Source organism: Solanum stenotomum, chromosome 6, assembly GCF_019186545.1.
Source record: "Solanum stenotomum isolate F172 chromosome 6, ASM1918654v1, whole genome shotgun sequence".
In the NCBI taxonomy this organism is placed as follows: domain Eukaryota; kingdom Viridiplantae; phylum Streptophyta; class Magnoliopsida; order Solanales; family Solanaceae; genus Solanum; species Solanum stenotomum.
In genome coordinates, this window is record NC_064287.1 from 60,634,797 (window position 1) to 60,660,187 (window position 25,391).

General features: G+C 28.6%; 3 protein-coding genes across 4 annotated transcripts in view; all 3 read right to left on the reverse strand.

Moving 5' to 3' along the window:
• Nucleotides 1–25,391, reverse strand: part of LOC125866664 (glycine-rich RNA-binding protein 4, mitochondrial-like) — a 469,856-nt gene that overhangs the window by 21,465 nt on the left and 423,000 nt on the right. The window lies entirely within an intron of this gene.
• On the reverse strand, nucleotides 1,283–3,904 carry LOC125866657 (chaperone protein dnaJ 20, chloroplastic-like). The gene is made up of 2 exons (XM_049546964.1): nucleotides 3,394–3,904; nucleotides 1,283–1,568 (listed from the first exon to the last, which is right to left on the reverse strand). Exons 1-2 carry the CDS (start codon nucleotides 3,841–3,843, stop codon nucleotides 1,431–1,433), a joined length of 588 nt encoding a protein of 195 aa, XP_049402921.1. The 5' UTR covers nucleotides 3,844–3,904; the 3' UTR covers nucleotides 1,283–1,430.
• Nucleotides 19,070–24,448, reverse strand: LOC125869006 (triacylglycerol lipase 2-like). Its single transcript, XM_049549561.1, has 9 exons — nucleotides 24,287–24,448; nucleotides 23,713–23,820; nucleotides 22,530–22,670; nucleotides 22,104–22,214; nucleotides 21,156–21,299; nucleotides 20,716–20,756; nucleotides 20,151–20,230; nucleotides 19,863–19,958; nucleotides 19,070–19,389 (listed from the first exon to the last, which is right to left on the reverse strand). The coding sequence occupies exons 1-9, from the start codon at nucleotides 24,446–24,448 to the stop codon at nucleotides 19,070–19,072; spliced, it is 1,203 nt and encodes a 400-aa protein (XP_049405518.1).

Here is a 25,391-nt window from a genome sequence, read left to right on the forward strand (position 1 = left end):
AATATCATAGGACAAATTGTAGAAAGCAACATATATTTTGGTTCTCTTTAGGGAACAAATCAATAATTCAAAAGCAAATTGTGGGGTGTCTCTTGCTTGGAAAATTAAAAATAGGAAGATATTATAAACCAAATAGCCCAAGCACCACATTTTGTAATTGTGGTCTTTATTTAAGGAAAAAAATGCCATGTCTATCAGCTAAACACTAGACTGAGTCATACAAGATGATAATGAAAATGACCAGGAATGGACTTCAAGAATTGACATCTTTTTTATTTTATTTTTAATGCGAGATATCTGTTATCTTTCACCAATATAGGCATTTAAAAATGATCAAGAATTGACATATTCTATTGGTACCTTTTTTTCTATGTGGACACGTGCTATCTTTCATCAGTATAAATATCAGATAATTTTATACATCAAGATTTGGACAAACAAGAAGAAGTCGCTTGAAATTTTTGCCAACGTTGAGTGAAAAGTCTCATGATTCTAGATTATTTCATTGACCATTATGCCGCATCCTTAAATGGGGAAATGATATTATTACCTTTTGCTCAAGCAATGTTCTAAATTATTATGGCTCAAATGTTTTTGGCAAAGCAGTGGCTCCTTCATTTAAAGGCCTTCCTTTTTTGCATTTTTGGTGTTACAAATAGAAAAATTATAAGATAAGTTGAATGTTTTCTCTTTGATATGTTTTGTCCATATCAACACTACTGAAGAAAAAATCAAATAATAATTTTGGAATAAAATTTAGCTTAACTCTATTTCATGTTTGATTTGAGATATTAGCTAGTTTCGAGATTATTTTACTATAGCAATTTGTACAATGTATGCATATATTGTATATAATTATATATAAGGTGTATAACAATGTAAAAGTGTTTATAAACACCTCATACTCACTATTCATACATTGTGTACAGACAGCAGCATGGTGGAGGCAAAAACAAAAAAAGGCATCAGACCTTTCACAACATCATGTAATTTCACCCAATTTTGACCATAATCAGAAGAAAAATTCATTTTCTCTTCTGGCAAATGATATAGACATATATACTATGTTGCTCAGACTCTTCAACAATGACAACATGCGTTGAATTCTCCAAAAGTAGTGTATTTTTGAAAAATTCAATACGGGCATGGCAACGAAAGTGAAGAGTCCGCACAACTTAGGATATATAGCCAACATCAATGAAAGCCACCAACTTGCTTAAATATACGATAAAACAGCAGTCTTTTCTGAAAGTAACAAGGTACCAGAAACAAGAGTGTACTGCTGGAAATGATATTCTTGATTCATATACTTTATGTACAATATGCACTGCCTATAAGGTGATTCATATATGGTTAGTACTAGCAGAAAACTAAAAACATTCCCGTATATCCAAAATAAAATAAGATGTATTAGTTATTATTGATTCAGATTATGCATCGTCCCTTTGCTTGCGCATCCGTGCTCCCCAAGACATACTGTTACTGGATTCCTTGTACGTTCTTCGTCTCTTGAGCTCTGATAGCTGAGACTGCCAACGATTTTTCCACTCACCTTTCTCCTCCATCGCCTAAAGCATAGCAAAAACTCGAATTAGCAAGAGGATACCAAGAATTCGAGAACATAAAACATGTCATAGAGCATACAAGCAGATAAAAATCAAGTACATAAATGCCAAAAGAACAGAGTGGCTGTCTAAGGAAAATCTTATGTTCAAGTGATCACATAAGAATGACAAGTTTTGATGAGATAAATGAGAATCAAAAGCGGGATACAGTGGCAGAAGCAGTATGCTAAGGTCAAACAACTTGTTATCATTTAAACATTGGATCCAAAGCAAAAGAACATCGCATATTAAAGTCTCTTGAAACCAACCAAGATTACACGCGAAGTAGCTTTGTATTTCAGGAAAGGAGTAAAAAAAAAGGGCAAAGACTGGAAGGCCACGTTCCATACTTCAAGTGACTCTAGTTATTATTGAAGTAATTATCAAACAGTTACCATCATTTACATGAAAAAAGTTAGTTCTAATATTTGATAGATTAACAGAAAACAGAAGTTTCACTCACTCCTCTTGTCCCAAGAATTGGAAAAATGAAGTATTTCATACTTCCCTTTAAGATTCCACTAATTGAATTATTCCAAGAAACAGTGGACTATCTCATACTCGATCAATGAGATCTATCATGATAACATTCATTTAGTCCATCAAATAGAGAAAACAGAGGAAACACCAAAGATTACAAGTATCAACAGTGCAAGGGAACACCACCATCGAACACCAAAGTATATATGAGAAAGACCAAATGACTAAACCATATATTCCTAATTGCCAGTAGTTCTGTCATACCCCAGTAAATACATCAGTAGATGCCTCAATAAAGTGTCTTTTTTTGTTGGTTATATTATGCAGTCATCCGACCAAAAGGGGAACCCACCTAAGTTGACTCCGAGCACGATCATTTTAAGACTTGTCATGCCTCAGGCATCTAGATACCGACAATTTAAAGATAAGTGACTACTTTTCCAGAAAATATTCCGCAAATCTTTACATAATATCTCTTTTGAACTCAACAGTTAGCCAAATATACTAAGATTCTACTTTCTTTGGAACACGCAGGCAAATTCTTATCCTCAGCATATAATCCTTTATGATGTGGCTAAGTGTCATAACCTTGGGTATGAATTCCAGTAGAGGTCACACCAGTAGTCCCATCTGCCTAAACCTCGGTGAAAAGAGAGAGTAGCACATACTCGGTTGATTAGTCGAGGTGCATGCAAACTGCTCGGACACTACCGGTATAAAGGGAAACTAAACTAGAACAAATAAAATAAAACCAATATGCAAGTCCTCACTGGTTGGATCTTCAAAATTACATACTCTACTATGCCTATTTCAATTAGAAGGCTTTTTTCATTGACCTTTATGTGCAAATACCCTTAAGTCTCTTCACCTATCAGCATACAATAGGTGAATCATGCCTAACCAGACCAAAATATAAATGAAACCATGGAACTGGAGTTGATTTCTCAGATGATCACTCAACTAGTAATAATTATTATTTCAGAAAGTCACTTTCTTCTTCTTGATTTCAAATGTTTTTCAACAAATAACGTGACTTTTTAAGATAATAACTAATAATTGAGATCAAACTCTCTACAATTGCACACAGTAGAGTGCGTTTTATACGAATTTTGTGCTTTAGCCTAAAGATAGCTACTCTGGAATATATCAAAATATCTTTTAATCTTATGGTTGTAAACATGCAACATAGGTTAGAATTGAAGAGTATAACAGAGGCGCAGAAAAGCAAGATTGCAGTCAAATTGGGGGTATTTTTCATGCATTCAATAATTAACGAAAGACACAAATTGAAAAAGAAAAGCAAACACACCTCATGTGAACGAGCAGAGAAACCAAAGTGCAGTCCTTTAGCCATATCTCTATCATACAAAGCTCTCATTCCAGGATCCGATAACGTTTCATAAGCTTCCTGCACCCTAATAAATCTCTGTGTATACTCTTCAACCCGATCCGGAGGTGAAACATCCGGGTGATACTTCCTTGCTAATTGCTTGTACGCTTGTTTGATTTCCAACAACGATCCAGTTTCCGGTATACCCAGAAGATCGTAAAAGCTCTTATCCGTGTCGGTATATGAAACGACATCGTTTAGGTTCGATTTAGGTTTGAATGACACGAATTTTGTCCTCAAAACTCCATAATTCGAAGGATAGTTAAGAAAAAATAGACGACGATTTGGAGAAATTGTTGGTGGGTGGGTGGAGAATAGGGGAAAACGAGGTTCGCTTGTACGGATAATGCCATGGGAGTTGCAACACATCTTCCTCTCTTTTGATTGCAGATTTTGGCTTAAACTTTTTTTTTTAGTGTGTTTTCTTTGGGTTTGATCACATAAGTATATATATATATAGATGATCTGGATACAGAATGCAGAAACAAAAGGACATTATTGTCATTTTGGAGTAGGAAAAGGATGTTTAATTATATGTGGCAACTAAGAGAGTCGGATTGGACGGTTCAAAATTAATTGAGTTAATAAATGAGATCATAACTAATAATTAGGAATGTCAAATGGACGGATTAAATTAAAATTTGAAATGTTAAAATGGATTGAAATAGAAATTGAATTGGATTGGGTCCTAATCCACTCAAGTTATTTTGGGCTCAAATGGATTGGGTCTTGGCCCACCCAATTTAACCCGCTTAATCTCAATAATAAATAGGAAAAATTGTAAGAATATAATATTTAAGAACTTAATTAACAATATATGTATATACTCCTTTATTTATAAAATTAAGTTTTTAATTACATATATGACAAAATATTTTATTTTTATTTTTTATTTATATATATTATTTTCTGATTTGTTTCCATCTTTGGTGTGTTATGTGCTAAATTTATGAGATTGATAATTATTGTTTACTTTTTGGCTTTTCAATCATAATTAAACTCTTTTATATTATTTTTTTTTTGCCTATATATTGAATTTCTGATTTAAAAAAATATATATTTTAGTATCCGATTTTTTTTTGGGGGGTTATGTGCGAAATTTATGGGATTGATAACTATTGTTTATTTTTTGGCTTTCCAACTATAATTATACTCTTTTATATTATTTTTTTGTCCATATATTGAATTTTCAATTTTTTTTTATATATATTTCAATTTATTTCTTTTTTTGGAGGGTTATGTGCTAAATTATGGAATTGATAATTATTGTTTACTTTTTGACTTTCCGATCATAATGATACTTTTTTATATTATTTATTGATTTTTCTCTCTCTTAATTTTTTATTCAATCAAATCAAATTATTGATTGTCGCCTTATCTCACATCTTTAATAATGTTTCATACAAATAGTATAATTTTCCTTTATTGTAACCAAATTTTAATTATTTTTTTTCTGAAGTTGGAAAGTTATCAACATTATTTTTTTGACAAAATATTTTAATTGTTATGGTATGACTTAACATCAAAGTAGTATAAAATCTATAACATCAAAGTTGTATAAAATCTATATAATATTCAAGTTTTTAATTACTATATTAAACTTTCTAGAATCACATGGTTATTTAAGTCTTACCTAATATGTTAATATTATATTACATCTCAATATATACCATATAATATATCAAATTTGTGTAAAAGAAATATATGTACCGTATAATATATATATCAATATTGTATCATCTAAAATATCAATATTATATCAACATTGTATCATCTAAAATATCAAAATTATACCAACATTGTATCATCTAAAATATCAAAATTATATCAATATTAGATCATGTGAAATACAAATATTATAGCAACATATGCACCATCTAATAAACTGAACTTGTGATTTTGTCATATATTTTTTCTCAAATTGTCAGTTTATTACATAACGAAAATTATTATTTTGATAATATTATCTTTTAAAATCAACACTAGTACAAACTTGAAAATTTAAAATTACACTAGAACAATGTGACACCATTCACGAATAACATTGAAAATTGCTAATATCAAAATTGTACATATAATATACCTATAATTATTTAATTCTATCCCATATAATATACCAATCTAGTTGATATTTAGTGTCATTCTATTTTTTTTAAAATGACATTAATACCACAAGGAAAACCAACATAAATAATAGGACTAACTATATCATATGATTAAATACGATTTTAATTTTTTTTAATAAACAACGAATGAAATTCAAAATCGCTAATATCATTCAATTAGATTCCGAAGAAGAAAAAAATGTGTAATAAATAAAAATTAACTCAACAATATTAATCCTCATATGGTTATTTGGTACAAGTTTTCTTGTTATGGTCATCTATAGGCTATAACACATTTTCTAAAATTTACTTTAAACCTCTTGAACTTTTTTGCTTTTCCTTGATATTTGTGTCATATATCTGTCCTTCAATCTTGAAATTTATATACTTTCCCACCAATACATTTCAACAAAAAAAGTTAAAGAACTTACTAAACACCAGTTATAACAATTAAATTTAAAATATACAATCATATTTTTTTATATCACCAAAAGAAAAGTTATATACAAAATGGTGTATAATATGGTTAAAAATTGATGTCCACTTCATTGTTCTTATAATGAAATTCGAACACCAATTTATAACCAACTATATGTATAACATTAATTTATGAAGATTGATAAAGTTGAACTTGATTATATGTAACAACATAATTTAATCAAAAAATACATCAACTATGACATAAATGTATATGAAATAAATATAGATGATTTGAAACCTAATATACAATATTGATTACATTGTATCATTTACAACAAATAAACTATCAATTGACCAAATAATCTACCAAAACACTACTCATAGCAGATCGTCAAACTCAACTTTATGGTGTTTAAAAATCAAAATTTATCAAATAAATAAAGAATGTTGGTATTCATTAAAAACTTACTACAAAAATATAGTTACACCTAATCACTTATCAAAAAATATTCACGAAATATGCAGTTAATACATGACCTAAAATATACCTTCAATTTCACCAAATAATCTACCAATATACAATCACTAATACACATAACAAAACACGTAGATTACATCAAAACAGAAGCGAATAACCAATCACGAATTGACATCCTAATAACAAGTTACTATAAACTATCAATTACTTCAATACATGGACCACAAAATATATCAATTACACCAACAAATTATATCAAAAAATTTAAAGTTTGTTGGTGTTGATTTAAAACCTAATATACAATATTGATTACACTATATAATTCACAACAACTACACTATCAATTTCACTAAATTGTCTCACCTGTTACTATTATTAATAATAGATCGTCATAATCAACTTTAACAACCCTCACAAATACGCCATAACAAATGCCACAAACAATCTACCCAATTTTAATTCAGATCTGAATGTCATTAAATGACTTAAAATACATCATAATATACAATCATATTATCCTAAGATCATCGGATTTCGAATTAAATTTCAAAAAATAAACACCAATTTCCAGAAACAAAAAACATATACGTACCAATCAAATAGTTTATAAGATAACAATCACAGAAATTAAAAACACCAAATATAGTTATCAAACTTACCTGATGCGTCCCATCGTCCGTTGTGTTGAAGTAGAATTGAAACATTATTGGTATCCATTATTGATTAAACTTACAAAATATGGAGGTATATAGGTTTATTTTGGTTAAAACCTTTTTTTTTTATAGGAGAGAACATATAATTAAATTTGAGTAAATCATGGGAGAAAATCGTGGATCCTTATTATTACGTTTTCTTTTACGTTTTTTTAAATAATTCATTTGCTATATTTGAAAAATAAAACTATTGTTATACAGTGGTTATTAAGGCTATATAGTTGTATACTTTAGTTTTTTGCCCATAATTTTAATATATTGTTATTTAAGTTTTATAACCATAATTTGAGTTCAACTTAAGAAAAATGTAAAAAGAAGTTATAAATGAATATATATATTTTAAAAGATAGAAATAGATAGTAATTCATACATTCAATATAGGAACATGCATTACATCAATGCAAACAAAGAATCTTAAAATGAGTTGAAATTGGAGATTAAATTGAGTTCAATTGATGATTCTCTTAAAATGGGTTAAGGCTTGAATGAGTTAAGACTGAACTCAATTCAAATTATCTTGAGCCCAACCTTAAAATTCTGAGCGGGTTACTTATAGTAAAGCTCATTTTTTACATCCTAGTCATAACTCATAACTCAATCGTTCAAACTCTTATCAAGTTTTAATTGTTTTAATAATTTATTCTTTTGTATTTTTTTTAGTACCTTATAAAATTATTATTTAATGTCATTACAACTATTAATATAGCATATCAAATAAAAAAATATTTTTTTCAAAAATATTTTAATAAATATTTTTCATAAATCAAATTGGGCTAAATATCAGCCTAAATTTTAAAGGCTTCTTACATAACTATACATGTGACAAGTGTTTTTTTTTAACAAAATGATTACATGTATATGTAATGTATTGATAGTATATAAACAATATATAATTGTATATATATGACGTATAACTATGTATCAGAAATGTATATACATTTATAAATATTGTTTATATAATATTTATACATTATAACAAGAAAAAACTATATAATGTCACGATCCAACCCACCGGGCCGTGCGGGCACCCATTCTAACACCTAAGTAGGAGAACCCTCATGCCCAAAAAGTTTAAACATGCGGAAAATTAACGAAAGATGGATATAAATGGAAGACATAAATTTTTATAAATGAAAACCTCTTTAAATAAATACTAGTTAAGACTTGTAAAGTAATTAACACCCTCAAAAATCTAGTCTAAATAGGTAGAGCTACTAAGAGTACAACTGGACAAGATAAATAAAAGACACAGCTCCCACCACGCAGAAGGAAGAATAGAAGCTGCTGGAGAATTTCTTCGTCTTCACCTAATGAAGCATCACCGACCTACATCCAGACTATGTCAAAAGACATAACAAGAGCAGTATCAGTACAAACACATGTATTGATAGGCATCATCAGTCAACTTGACGCCCATCACATAATATAAGGAAACAACTAGTACAATTATGCAATAAACTCCTTGTTTCTCCACCTTTTCCCTCTCTTAAAATACCTCCAAGTTACACCAGTACTTTGATTACTAACCACCTTCTCGATCCACCTACTTACTAGGTTTTTGATCATAGCCTAACCGTTCTAACACATTAACGAATCCCCAGTTACACCTACCAGCATTCCAACTAACCACTCACTTCGTACCCTTACTTCCTCGTCACATTACTCAACCATGGTCACATAGTACACTATCTCAAACTTCCTTACCACTAAACACAAACTCTTTTCCTAAGGTGAAGTCCACCTATGCATATTTTATCACATACACTACCTCTACTTTCCGCCATTACAACACACGAACAACTCTTACTATCCATCTCTCGCCCTTTGAACACTTTACCCTTCCATTGTACCCAACAAGTTCACTTAACACACAGAACAATCAAATATAAGCCAAACAACAATATACCCTCTAAGTGCAACATCTATAAGTCAACGCCACCATATAATCATAAGCATATATTGAACATATACAATATCATCAACACATACGATTATGCAAATTATTGGTCCTCTTATAGAACTCAAACCCAAACAATTAGCATATCCATACGTGGTACCCGATCCAATGATTATGCCGAAACGTGGCAACCGATCCCATAATTATGTCGGAACATGGCAACCGATTCAAGTTAGTTATGCCGGAACGTGGTAATCGATCCATTCAACACACCACAATCACAATCACAAGTATATCATCAAGATCATACAATTAAGTCATAGTTTCATGGTAACCATCATTCATCTACCTCATTACAACAAGTGTGATTGATAATGCAATATTCATATACATACATGAATCATAATAAAGCAAGAACAAACATACATCACACAATTATAGAATCACAACCATCATCTACAATGGATTTACTCATCACGTACATCATGCAAACCTTAATTCGATCATACTCAGACCTAATTCATCGTCTAAGGCTTCTTTCTAGGGTTTGAATCATAGATCATTCGATGCACGAAGGCCTACACATAAATCCCACCATCGATTTACATATATTACGCATGAAGCACATATTTAAACTACTCAATTCATAAAAACCTAGCTTACCTGGGTGCCAAGTAGTTGCATAGAGTTATTGACTTCGATTCCTGTTTTTCGGGCATCGTGACGGTGATTTTGGCCAAGAATCCGCAAGATGTCACCATCCTCACGCTAGAAATCTCTCTCTCCCTTCTTCCTAAGCTTGCAACAGCTTTTTGGGGTTTTCTACGGTGTTTTACAACTAAATTAGGTATTTTAGGAAGACGGAAAAAATAGAATTTCGCGTTATTTAAGTTCTGTCTCGCCTATCCCGCTCTGGCGCCAACTTACCCCGCCCTGGCGTCGTCGCCCTAGCGGCATCTAGCCCGCTATGGCGGGACAATGACCCAAATTTTCTCGAATTTTTGTTTCTCCTAAATAACGACGGTTCAGATCGTTACACATAAATAGACCATAAAATTCAAAATAATTACTTGTTCACACCCAAATTCAAAGTTATTCAAGAAATACCCATTCTCTCAAAAAAATTACAGCCCATACCCCCATTCATTAAGGCTGATAATTTTTGCTTAATTGATCATATACTGTATTGGTATCATTAAGGCTGATCATTTCGTTTAACTGATTCTAAATCAGTATATATATACTGTATTTGTATCATTAAGATTTCTTGTTCAAAAATTACTCATTAGTCAATAGTACTATAAGAGTATATGTATAGTGTTGTGGTATTAGAAATGTTTTTTGTTCAGAAATTATTCCATAGTCAATGATACTATGAGAGTATATGTATATTGTTATGGTATCATTAAGATTTCTTGTTCAGAAATTACTCATTAGCCAATAATATTATTTGGCCAGAAATTTTAAAAAACTATAATATCATTTTTTATTTTAAAATAAACTGATCTTTTTTCCATTTTTTTAGTTAAAATGTATTAAAGTTAAAAGGATAAAAATATTCAAAAAGGTAAAATAACATGGTAAAATACCATTCTGGCCAAATTTTCTGGCCAAAAAGATTTTTCCATATATATATATATATATATATATATATATATATATATTGTATCATTAAGGTTTCTTGTTCAGAAACTATTCATTGGTCAATGATACTATAAGAGTATATATTCTCTTATAGTACCATTGACTAATGAGTAATTTATGAACAAGAAACCTTAATGACACCAATAGAGTATATATATACTGATTTAGTATCAATTAAACAAAATTATCAGCCTTAATGATATCAAACAATATATGATACAGATTTAGTATCAGTTAAGCGAAATTAATTTGGGGGTATATAGTGTAATTATTTAGGGATATAAATGTAAAGAAATATATATTTGTAATTATTTTGCTTTTACGGAATATTTGCTTAGTTTTCCCTTATAACAATTCATATTTCTCCTTTTTAATGAGCTAATTCTTTTTTGAATATAAATTTTTAAAGCAATCTTAAAATTTAGATATGAGATTCTCACCATATTTTAAATTTATTAGATAGTAGATTTTGAATATTAAATGATTAAATTTTAACAAAAAATCTCGATAATTGAATAGCCAATAGTGTATAATTAACTATTTCACAAACCATATGATATGGTCAAAATAACAAAGAATCAAAGGAGGAGTGGAAAACAGAGGCAAAGTGTGCTGCCAACAGTTTCCTAGGCGTGTAAAAAGTAACTTGAAGTCGGCGAACAGAAGAAGACAAACAATAATGTACTCCCGGTCGTCGTTCTATTCATATGTCGTTCTTATTAAAAATAAACGTTTTCAACACTTTCTTCATTCCTATTTACATATTGTTTTTGTGAAAGATAGATGTTTTTTTCATATTTGTCATTTGACAAAATCAATACATAAATAATGCTATTCTTCCTATTTTACCCTTGAGAATTATCAGTCTTGAAAGTATGAATTTGACCAGTATAAAAAAATTAAATGATTAATTCATGTTCATTGGTCAATTTAATTAATCAAAATAAATTAATTTATGTTTATTTATTTAAAAGTTGACTTCAAAGATCACTAAATAAGGATACAATGATAAATTTACCTAGTTTCTTTAGTGACATGAAATCTAAAATAGTGACATATAAATAGAAATGGAGAGAATGTTTTTACTATTTTTCTAAAAATATATATATTTGATAAGTAAACTAAAAATATTATTCTAGAAACATTTATACATAGTTTAGATAAATAATATGAGAAGTGCATGGTGGGGTGGGTGTATGGGGCAGGTGAAATATCATTTGTGTAATTTTTTTTCTACATTTATTATAAATGTCATTTTAAGAAACTTTTAAGGAAAAGTACCTTTTTAAAATTTGGATCAATCGAACGTAATAACATGATGACACATCTTAAATTAATTACTTATTGATTAATTTAAATTTTGCATTCAAGAAAGTCATTTAATTCAAACTATAAACTTCTAATTAAGAATGAGTAATACATTTTATCCCATCACAATATTTTTTAAGGAAATTGGAATAGAAAAAATATAAAAAATAATTATACAGAGTGAAATGGAATCTTCATTGCGATGATAAAATTTGAATGGGTTCTACCAAATTTGACTTAGAAATTTCAAAGTTAAGTTGGTATGGCCAGGATAATTTTTTTGGAACAATTTTCTAGAGATATTTTTGAATTTTTTTTTTATTCGTTTATATTACTTAGGAATTCAGTCAATGAGTTCCACCTTTTTATATATTTATTTTATCGTTTTTCACTTAAATATCTAACTTAAATATTATTGTTCTCTTAAATATCTAACTTTCTTACTAAAAAAATAGATAAATATCTAACTTTTTTATTATAAAAAGTAGATAAATATCTAATTTAAATATTATTGTTCTCTTAAATATCTAACTTTTTTACTAAAAAAATAGATAAATATCTGACTTTTTTACTATAGAAAGTAGATAACTATCTAATTTAAATATAATTGTTCTCTTAAATATCTAACTATTTTACTATAAAATGTATATCTAATGGCTAATACACGTGCTATATAAGCATATATACATGCATGGTCAAACATTACCAAGCATTAGCGTTTACATTGAATTAATAAGAGAAAATACTTTAAAAAAAAAAATCTTAAACTTGGCAGGATAACTTACTGTAGTCCTTTAACTTTACGGGTGATTATTTGTCTCCCTAATCTCATTAGAAATGAATTTAATATCACCTTAAGATTATAATATCAGTCTCACAGTGACAAGTGCATCTCACATGCTCCATGTCATCGACACATCAGCGCCACATAACTGCCACGCTAGTGCCACCTTGAAACTTATTTAAATTTTAATTTTTTAGTTCTTCATTTATTTCTTTTTATTTATTAACAATTTTAGACAGAAAAAAAATTAGGAAAAAATGAGGATTAATCTTACATTAAAAAAAAATTCAAGTTCACCACCATTAATACAAACACTACCTTAAATAGTAATTTTGAAGCAACAATTTTCAACACTAACAATCTTCTCTTTTCAATTTTCAAAATTAGTGATATCAATTTTGATTCATATCTTGAAAAAAAGAATATCCTCTTCTTAAAATTGAAAATTAATATGAGTGAAAGATCAGAAGTAAAGAAAAAAAATGGTGGGGATTCAACGATGAAGGAGGAAAAGACGAGAAAGATGACGATTGAAAGAGGGGAGGTTTGGAGTAAGAGAAAGAGGTTGGGGGTGTGGGGTTCGAAGAAGGAAAAATGGGGTGGGGAGTTTTGAAGAAGGACAAAGAGAGGGTGAGGGGGGTGTTTCGAGTAAGAAGAATGGGGTGGTGCAAGGGTGGTTGAAGGTGGCGGGGGGTGGTGGGTTGTGAGGAAGAAGAAAGTGTGGGGTTGCTAGTAGTTAAGGGCGGGGTGGTTGGGTGTGAGGAAGATGAAGAATGAAACATGATGGCTGAAAAGAAAAAAAATGGGACCCACTTATATTTTTCCTTTTTAATTTTTTGCCAAACGCGCTTGCATTTTTTTCACTTGCCATGTCAGCGATTTGAGTGTATTTTAATTCACTTGATACGAGATTAAGAGGGTAAAAAATTACTCGTAAAGTTAAAGTGTTAAAGTAAGTTCTCCTGCCAAGTTCAGAGTTTTTTTTTTTTATGTATTTTCTCAATTAATAAATACAATAGACATTGAAAATTTGTGGGCCTCTACAAGACGTAATCAATTCTAGTTAGAGCTCTATAAAAAAATATTCGGTTCCAGTTAGATTTCTTGGAGGCTACTCTAACTGTAAACCCTATAGCTTATGCTTATATAAAGGGTATTGTACTCTCTTAAAGAGGCATCTCGAATATTACACAAATTAATGAAATATTCATAAAGAGATCAAATATATCCAAATCATCCTAGTTCGAGAAATACGTTAACCCTCGAATCATGGAATAAGAATTAAGGGAGGAATAAAATTGTACTTACATATTTTTCAATAAAGTTATGTTTCTTCATATTTTATTTGTAATTGTAATTTACTTTTTATCACTTCAAAAATTGCTGCAAACAAATGCATATATGATATATATTTATAAACAATATATATTCACTTAATTATAATTAATTAATATATATTCTCGCTCCATTAAATCTCTTAATCATGATACGTTAATATGATTCAGTACAATTAAACACCCATGCACGTAGCTCGTACGAAGCAAGTATAGATTGATTATTTAGTTTATACCAAACTTCAATTACCGTAATTATGATAGAATATGACATGAATTTCTTTCAATACGTAATATACAATTTGGTATGGGAAAGCTCATTTAACTAACAAAAATAGCATATGGTATCTTTTATCTCATAAGAAAGGTTATGGATTAATTTTATATTTTTTCTGTCAACGTCGTCTCAGTCATGGTCATCGCAACGAACTTGTTGATTTACATTACTAGGTACTAGTACGTATTCAAAAAATTAGCGATTACAAATTTATCGAAGATTTTTTTTAAAAATAAATAAATAATAAGCGAACAAAATTACTTTTTTATATATATTAGAAAAGTCGTTTGACTTTTGCTATTTCATTTTTAATAACGTAACACTTATATACATTGACCTTTTAATAACGTAACACTTTACACTATTCCTCAACGTACATGCACTACCGCCTTTTTATCCATTTATGTTTAAAGACGTGAAAATTTCGTAATCTTGTTATAATAAGTTAATAACTATTCGTTTTAATGATATTTCGCTATACTTATATGATTTTCTTCAGAATTTTTTTTTTAATTTATAATAACAATGTCATTTAAAATAAAATATTAAATGATCCTTTTTACTAGACCCATTTTAAATAATAATAATTATATAGAAAATTGAGAAATAAGATTTATTTCTATAAGATATAGGAAATCATCCTCGTTTGGATTGCTATGACAGTGAGGTGGATAATCAAGCGTCTTTTGGTTACTAGTTGGATTTATACATATATTAGTAACGAGGAAATTAATTATGGAGAGTTTAGTTATTCATACATTATTTATTCCATCTGCTCTCCTACATAAAATAATATAAAGATTTCTCATAACTATATATATATGTAAATTATGTGAGAGTATAAACGAATAACTGAACACGATATATATATTTGGTGTGTTAAATTTTATATGTAGCTAGCGCCTAAAACACTATCAAGCATTATATTAACTATGCTAATTTAAATACACAAATAATTCACTTTTCTAACCAACGGCCAAATGATCCTTCACGACTTGAAGAAATTGTTAATTAGGAAAAATTCAACTAATCAAAGATATGACGATTAGTTTTATATAATTTATAGATTCATTTCACCTAATCACATTTAGTATTTTATATCATTATTGTACAATAATCACAAAATTTTTAATTCCATCCATACCTTTTCCCTTGATATCTTAATTACTTGTCAATTTAGGAAGAAAAGAAAACATTATATTAGTCCCTCGTTTTATTAAAAAATTTAGGATACTATATAGTCTATACTAAGTCATTGTCATTAAAAATTACTCTAATTATGCTCGGTTATCAATTTGGATTACAAAAATCACAATTCAATTAACCTCATATTTCCTCTATTTCAAAATATTTATCGTTCTTATTAAACAGATTTTGCCCCCACATTCATTTTTACTACTTGCCATGTATATCTAAAATAAAAGTTTGTTTTTTCTTATCCAGTTTAAAAAGTCAAAAAATAACTTACCATTTTATGTATTTATATTTACCTTTATTATGAAGTACTATTCATTTTTTGATTTACTTTTTCAAAATATTCAATTTATTATATTCAAATGGATAAACTACTTGAAAGGTGTGTCCAGTCAAAAATGAATAGAGGAGGTCGTAATTGTTTTTGAAGGCTATATATCTCAATTATGACACATAATAAAGTAAATGATCGATGAATATATATATTATAAAACATTAAAAATGATAAAATAATTGAACCTTTTTTTAATTAATATTTTCTTAAAAGCATGTAAATAAAAAACACGATTAAATATTTTGAGACGGAGAGAGTAGCTCTCTAGCTACTCAAAAGCCATGTTAATTTAACATTTCGAGATTTGTATGAGTAAAACTTAACTTTTTCGACATTTATTTTAACGCCATGATATTGATATCCTTAATTTATTAATTCTTTTGATTCGTTTTATCTTGATAGAATTGTTTATATGATATGCAATATTATTCTTAGTAAAAAAAAGTGAATAATATATATTTACGATCACAAGTCGAATTGAATAACAAACATTTGAATATTGAAATTGTCTTATACTGTATGATTAATAATTAACCAATCAAGCCTATAAAACGGCTTATGCTTCTCTCTAAATTACTTTTTTTAAAAAATAATATTTTAATAAATAAATTGATTTAGAAATTTAGCTAAACAGATTATTAATAAATATCAATCCCAAGTCGAGTTAGTATCAATTGGTTGTTAAAACATTTTTTTTTGCTTACACTAAATAAATATTATTTATTATGGTTAAATGATACATTAATTAGCCATGATTGAGCGATATATATATTCTAACACATATTGTGTATTTATTGATTTCAGATAAACGATTGACACATGCGAATAAATATTTACCAGTTATCAGTATTATTTACCCTTGTTACGTCCATATGAATATTTGGAATATATTCTAAATCGAATATAAAATATATTGTCATATTAAAATATGATGCAAAATCATCATAAAATCAAAATAGTACTCTAATAAAAAAATAATATAAATAAAATAATAATAATAATAATAATAAAAAGTTAGCAGAACGTACACATTTTCATTTGTTTAACGTGACAAATTATTAAAGTAGTAGCCAACTGCCAATACATATGAATTTTGGAATATATTCTAAAGTCAATATAAAATATTTCGTCATATTATTAAAAAACAGGGGCGGCTCGATAGTGTTAAAAAAAGACATGTGCCTTAGGCCCCGAAATTTAAGGGGCCTCATTTTTAATAATAATAGGTTATAAGTTATTATTATTTTTAACAAATATTGAATACTATTTGTGAAAAAAGTAAATTTTCATGAAAAATGAAGGAATTATTAGAAGAAATTTGACATATTCGGAGTACTATATCTCATGATAAATAATTTAAAATAAGAATGGTTATATTATCAATTGAAAACTAGAACAAATCAATTATATAAAAGTTATTAACAATTTAAGTTTAAGGCCCAATTTTATTTTTGCTTTAAGCCACTAATATGCTTGAGCCGTCCCTGTTAAAAAATGATGCAAAATTTTCATAAAATCAAATAGTACTCCATAAAAGATAAAATACACATTTTCATTTGTTTAACGTGACAAATGTAGTGACAATTTTGGAATATATTCTAAAGCCAGTACTATAAAATAATATATCCTCATATTAAATAATGATGTAGAATCTGCATGATCATTTTATTAAAATAATATATCCTCATATTAAATAATGATGTAGAATCTGCATGATAATTTTATTTCTTGAAATGCGTATTAATATATCGATAGTTTCTTAAACTTGTTAGTAAATTTGATTCAAATACTCAATAAAATACTTATTATTGATGAACTTAAAAAATCAAATTGACTCAGTAATTAAAATTGATTTTTCATCGAACCACCAAGATATATCCCTACTTGCAACTGCAAGTAGCGGTCAGCAAGGGTCACCTCACTCGACAAAAAAATATAGTATTCATACATATTTAAAATTATTAATTTTTTTATGTATAGTATATTTTTTTAGTGAAAATCTTCATTCTGTTACTGATTGTGCAATTTCTATGAAATTTTGTTGATTTTTTTTGTTGTATTTTTAAAAGTCCTCCTCAGCCCTCGTTATTGAACGATATCAGCTAATAAAAATATAATATATTAATCGTGTAAGATTAGTTCCTTTATTTTTTAATATTTTTTTCTTTAATAAAAGTTAGCTAGTTAGTCAAAATTTTGAATGCTTTGTGTTTACGTCTTCTCTTATATTTTATTTGAAAAAACACAAAAGCAATTTGTATTGGGTGTAGAACCTACTTATATTAATTAAGCACTAAAGTTAATTAAACACTTAATTGACTTCGTGGTTCATTCCCTATTAACAATTTTCTTGCAATTTAAATTACCTAACATTTGCTAATTTGAATCTTGCAATTTTTCATTTACTTTCGAGTTCCTACGTGCCTTTTTTTGTTCTTGTTGAAACGGAAACTAATTGGTTGAACGGTACATATTCGTTATCTTTTTGACTATTGGTACTTTATATAGTTATTCTTTTTGTTTTATATTACTTGTTCAATGTTGGCAGTTGGCATACATCCCTTAAAAAAACTTTGATGAGAGGTGTATTTTATTAAATTAACATTATTGATGATGTTTTGAAACTCTAAATTTATCTACTACACTACATAAGAGACATGTAATGGCAATAGATTTTATTGAAATATTGCCGCAAATTTTTTTAGCCACAATTGAGTCAATGTCATTGTATCTAAAGTCGTTCAACCCTTTAACGACATTTATATAGAGTATTGGTTACAAAAACTCATATATATTATTGTTGCTAAATATAATATAACAATAATTATATTATTACCGCAAAATCCTTTGTTTGTTGTAGTGCTGGAAAATGCCATATGATAAAATATACTCTAATAAATTTATTTAATTTCAGAAACTGAACAAGTAAATTGAAATAACTATATCCGATATAGGGGCTAAGTAAAATAAAACGGAGGGAATACAATACTACTTATTCAACTTTGACTCACTAGTTACAACTAAAATGCTATAATATATCTACTTATATATAATTAAAAAAAATAACAATAACAACAAATATACATTAACCTTATAACTAGATCTTCTTAATTAAGTTTAAAGAAGGCCATTATAGGATTATACACAATTTCTTTAGCATTTGTACCAAAAACAAAGTCAGCATGTGCATAATCTTCTCTATATTGCAATACAAGTTTGTCTGGATTATGATTTTGCAATTTATCCAACAAAATCTTCACATCATTCACATCAGAAAGATAATCTGCCCCTCCATAGCCTAAAAAAAGAGGAATATTATTTGGTATATTTGACATTATGTATTGTGGAGGATTTGGTTGCCCATAGTGTTTGTTGTTTTCTTCATCATTTCCATAGTCAAATTTTTCTATAGTCCCTTTTCTTGTCACTATCCCAAAAAAAAAAAAAACAGTCGGTCAATAGCGAAGCTAGAATTTTTATATACTGTGTTTCTTTTTAAACTATGAGTGAATTGCTCATAAAATACAAATGATGAGAAGGTCAAATTTTTCGCGTTGAGTTATAACATATCCCTTCCCACGTAAGGGTTTTGTCACTCTTTAAATTCCATGTCATAGAATATGGACAGAAAAAATCGTGGATTTTTTTATGAGGTGGAATGTTACAGAGTGACAAAGTGGATAATGTGGTGAGTGACGTGGCATAACCTGGCGTCTCTGTAGTCAATTTGACCTTCCGATCATTTGCATATTAGAGACATTCACATACGGTTCGGTTACTTTAATTAAAAAATAGAGCCTTTTTATATATCAATAAAGTTTAGTGATCATACGTTAAATTATCCCGAAATTTCAAGTTTTTATGTTTATTTATTTATCTGCATTGAAGTAGCAAACTTACTTTGGGCTATATGGATCATGTTTTTTGTTGCTGTTGCCTGTGGCTCATGCTCAAGAAAAATATCAGTTCTTGAAGAGTTCACACAACAATTTGGGCCTAACATAAAAATTAGTACAGAGAAAATGAGAAATGCATAGTCTATAAATGTATATTTTTTGTATATTAATGTGTATATATATGTATATTTATATTTGACTAACGAATATAATTATTTTTAGCCGATCGACCAGATATGTAACTTGTCTAAATAAAATGTAAAAGAATGAGTTGGTGAAGAATTTGAGATACCAGTAAAAGAATTCATCAAGTCACTGCAATTGTTGCCTGGATCTTGGCATATTTTTTCCAAAAGTTTGACAACAGCCTCTCTGTATATAATTTCAGCCAAAAGTGCAAATTCTAAATGAATTTAACAAACATGAAATGTATTTTTGACGTGAAATAAATAACTAAGTATAAAAGAAGCAGAAAAGGGCCAAAAAAACTTTTGAACTATTTGAAATAGATCAACTTTACCATTCGTTATGTTGTTTCCCTCAAAATGACTCACCGTTATGGGACAACAAACTTAAAAATACCCTCCAACTATCCAAATAGCTCAAAAAAGCCTTTTTTTAAAAATTGCTCCGAAACAACAAAGAATATGTCAGTTTTGTCCTTGAACTATTCGAAATAGGGCAATCTTTAAGCCAAAAATATAATAGAAGGTTATGTGTTTGTTTAAACTAAAAGTTGAATGATCACCCGCGAAATAATTCCTCCCCTATTTATCTTTCCTTTCTTGACTTCCAAGTTATTTTTTTGTTTTTAGAAAAACAAGCATTGATCAAATGAATTGGATGGAATATCTTACCCTTTTGGATCAAATTCATGGATTCCCAACCAATACAAACCCTGAAAAAAAAACATAAAAAAGGAAATTTTACCTACTTTTGTTGAAGTGTAATCAAAGCTACATGTTTAAGCTAGCATTTAACTATAGATTTAGTTTTTTTTTTTATCGGATGTCCCTGAAGGAACAACTATAGATTTAGTTAAAACGTAAAAAAATGAGTTCATGAAGTTTGTTCAAAAATAGTTCTTGAAACTGTGTTTGAACATGCATTTTATTTGAAAAAAACATTAAAATTTTGTGAGTGAAAGTGAAATTTCACCCAAAAATCCAAAAACTGATCGGTCTAGACTAGTTTTTGAAACTTGTAATTTTATTTTATTTTCTTAAAAAAGAATATCTACTATCGAAATTTATGGCTAAACAGGAGCTTGAAATGGTAAGAAAATTAGTTCTCTTACTTCAGCTATAAAATTTTGAGAAGCACTTATTGCAAGAGGAGATTTTATTTGCCCCAAATAAGCAATTGGGCTTAATAAAGCTGCTGATCTCAACATGTCTAATAGCTTATTTTCTGAAATTGCTGCAAATGCAATCAAAGTCCCCTGATTTTTCAAAAAAAAAAAAGTAGTTCAGTTATTCTTAAACATACTATTAGGTTCACATTTTTCGAGGGTTCGTTTGTCTAGATGCAGATAGTCTGCATCTTCACAAACACGTCTAATTCATCGAGCCTCTCTTCGTGACAGTGCCCAAATCGTTACACCTCATGGATGGTCATTAATTTTTTCTGTTTATTGCATCAAAGTTACAAAACTAATTTTTGTCATTTAAAAATAGTTGAACTTTGGATAAAATTCCAAAATAGTCCCACTTTTTAGTTTATGAAATTTAAAACTACATGACAATGATTATTTTTTAAATGAAGAGGTTATGGCCATTTTAAGAAATAGCCAGCTGTCCATCTTTGGAATCGAAAAATGGTTTTTTATCGTGGAGTTTCAAATTTTACATGTGAAAAGTCAGGATATTATTTGAAATTTTACTCGTAAATTTTGAAACTCTATGACAATGACTATTATTTAAAGATAAAGTTGGAAATAACTTTTTGAGACAAAAAGTAGTTATATAACTTCAGTGTCTAAAAAGATAAGTTTGATGACCTTAAGTAATATATACAATTAAGCCAACTAATATACTGTTATGGTCGAAATATACACACTTTATACATTGATTATATATATAATATGTATAGATATACAAAATGTATAGTATATGTATATTTAATATAAAATTTACACAATTTATATATTTTGTAAACTAGTTGGCCAAACTGTTTAGGAATTATCCCTTTTTAGATCAAGAAAAGAATGAGTGAAATGCTATTTAAAAAATAGCCAGAAAATCACCAGAGAATGGCCAACGTAGTGTAACTTTTGGCCAGTTTGATCATGAACATACTTAAATGTAGCAGGTAAATCAAAATCCACCAATTCATCCCATGACCATTCCCAATATTCCTGTTCATAATTGAAAAAAAAAATAGATTAAATTATAATAATTGTTGTTTTGGCTAATGTAATAAATATTTATACATATATGAGATAATAGTAGGGTAGCTCAAGTGCACTAAGCTCTGACCATGTGCGGTGTTCGGGAAGGGTTGTACCACAAGGGTAAATTGTTCACAATCTTACCCTGCATTTCTGCAAGAGATTGTTGCTATAGCTCAAACCTGTGATCTTCATGATCACATGTCTGTAACTTTACCAGTTACGTCGAGGTTCCTGTTCCATATATGAGATATAGTGCAAATATAATTAATGAAACTGAACTGGATCTTGAGGGCTAAGTGATGTATGTCCTTGGCTATATTTAGTTCCTCTTGTATTTGCAATCCAAACATCATAACCATCATCTGCTAGAATGAAAGCTAATGATTCATCGGTAGGATTTAGCAGCCATGTATTTCCATCCTGTCATTAATAAAAAAAAATTAACTTTTCGACTATAACAATAACATATTTAGTGTAATCTCACGTATAAGTGATCTGAAGAAGATGGTCTATACATAGCGTTATAACCCCTACCTTAATTATATAGGTAAAGAGGTTGTTTCCGACTGAAAAATTAATATTTCGATTAATTAGAACAAATTAACAATTAAGCTTGCATTAACTTCGTTAACACTACAATGATAAAATTTGGTTTGGAAAAGTATTTGTGGCGATTTATCAGTTGTCGTCACTGAAAGTCGCTAACTTAATTGCCACAAAAATAGAGTTTGTGATAAGTGTTTGAACATGATTTGGTCGAGATTTGAGAAAATGAAGTAATATTTGAAATTAAAATGAAGAAAGACTTTGAAATTTGGACAAACGATAGAATTATCTCAGTGTGACTCATAGATCATGAGTTCAAGTCGTAGAAGCAACCACTAGCCTACTAATATTTGTATTATAGTAGGTTGTTTCAGGGGCGGCTCGACAATGTTAAAAAAAAGACATGTGCCTTAGGCTCCGAAATTTAAGGGGCCTCATTTTTAATAATAATAGGTTATAAGTTATTATTATTTTAACAAATATTGAATACTACTTTTTCATGAAAAATGAAGGAATTATTAGAAGAAATTTGACATATTTGGAGTATTATATCTCGTGAAAAATAATTTAAAATAAGAATGGTTATATTATCAATTGAAAACTAGAACAAATCAATTATATAAAAGTTATTAACAATTTAAGCTTAAGACCCCGTTTGATTTTTGCTTTAAGCCACTAATATGCTTGAGCCGTCCCTGGGTTGTTTATACTATAGCCCTTAGAGTGTGAAAGAAAGCTGGGCTAGGTCTTAATCTCCTTTCCCGAGTTTTCAATATTTGCTTTTATCTTTAGTTCACCCTTTTCCAAACTCTTAGAAAACACGAGATACTTTGTTCATCGATAGACAACACTTTATAACTCAATGTGAAGTAAAAGAATATGAGATAGTTAAAACCAAAGTGAAGAATTAATTAACCATTAATAGTCCATGTTGTAGAAGAACAGGTGGATTAGTTGCTGCCTTTCCAGATATTCCCTTGGGTATCCTTTGTAAACTCAGAATATAACCATCATCTGTTGTCACCTAAAAAGAAAAATAACCAAATAAAAAAAATGCCCAAATGTATAATATAATCACCACTACCACAAAAAAAAAAAAATTAGCTATAAATTTCTTTGCTAATCTATTGATAAATTATTCATATATAATAGACTTTTCTGATATTCCATCAACAAAATAGAATTAGTGATAAATTTTGTTGTTTAGCTAAAAAAAATTCATCAATAATTCCTGATTTTTTTTAGTAGTACACCAATTCTATAAGGGATCGTTTGATAGGGCAATGGGATAGATAAAGTTATTCTATCAATATGATGAGATAACTTATCTCATCATTGTAATACGTATAATGGATAAATGATCTCGAGACTAACTAATAACACTAATCAAACATATGATAAAATGATCTTGTATTTTTTTTTAAGATCATTATCGCTTATCCCTCCTACCAAACGACCCTTTTGTATGAATTGTAGGATATTGAACATACTTTATGTTCTTCACAACCATAGCCTTGAGTTTCCACCATAGATGTACAAATTCCATCTTCATTTTCACTCAATATTTGCAAAATATTCCTTCCAAAAACTGTTGATACAAAGAAAATAACAATTACTATACTTGTTGTAATTTGTTTTCTCATAAAATCCATATTTCTTTTAGAAAAACTTTGAGTTTTCTTAATGCCAAAGTTCAATTTGTTTCCTTTTTTATAATTTAAGTTAGAAGTGCCAAAAAAAAGAACAAACAAAAAAAGGTATGATGTTAATTCCAAGAAATGGTATTGACAAAGCTTCTCATTTGTGTCATCTTTCTATCTTTTCAATAGCTTCAGAATTGTCAATAAACGTGGTTTATAACTTGGTCTTAATTGATACTATATTATGTTGTATTTTATTGTTCGAATGAATACAATGTTTGGATTAATTGTATTATTTTTTATTGTTATATAATGTCACATATTTATAATTTGATTTATAAATTTTTAAAAAGAAAAAGTAGGGGTAAAAGATAAAATATAATTATTAAACAATAACTAAAGACAAATTGAGAAGAAAATATTAAGATAACGATGTAATCATACCAAATCGATCGTTACATAAAATGAATCTTTTCATCGTTATTTAATGATGGATTTAAACGGTACAATACAATAAAAGTTAAGTAACAATCAAACAAAAATTGTATTTAAAGTAGCAGTACAATACAATACAACAGGTAACAACCATCCAAATAAGATGTTAAATTTAATTAAAATTAAACAAATAGACATGCGTCTTATGCGATGTTCTATACCGCAATTTACATCTATGTATATTATACCACAATATAGAACACACGTGTCTTCTTATTTAAATAACTTTATATAAGTATAAGTGCTTAGGTTGGAGGACGTAAATAGCAATCGAGATCAAATTTTTTTTCGGATTTGATTTGATTTAATTTTATTTATTTTAAAAAAAAATTAAATTAATTTGATTTTGATTCTGATCCGACCCAAATCGACCTGTAATGCTTCCCACGAAGTCCCAAGTTACATTTAAATATTTCTCTCTCAGGCGCCTCAAAAATGTCCAAATCCTAATTTCGCCCCA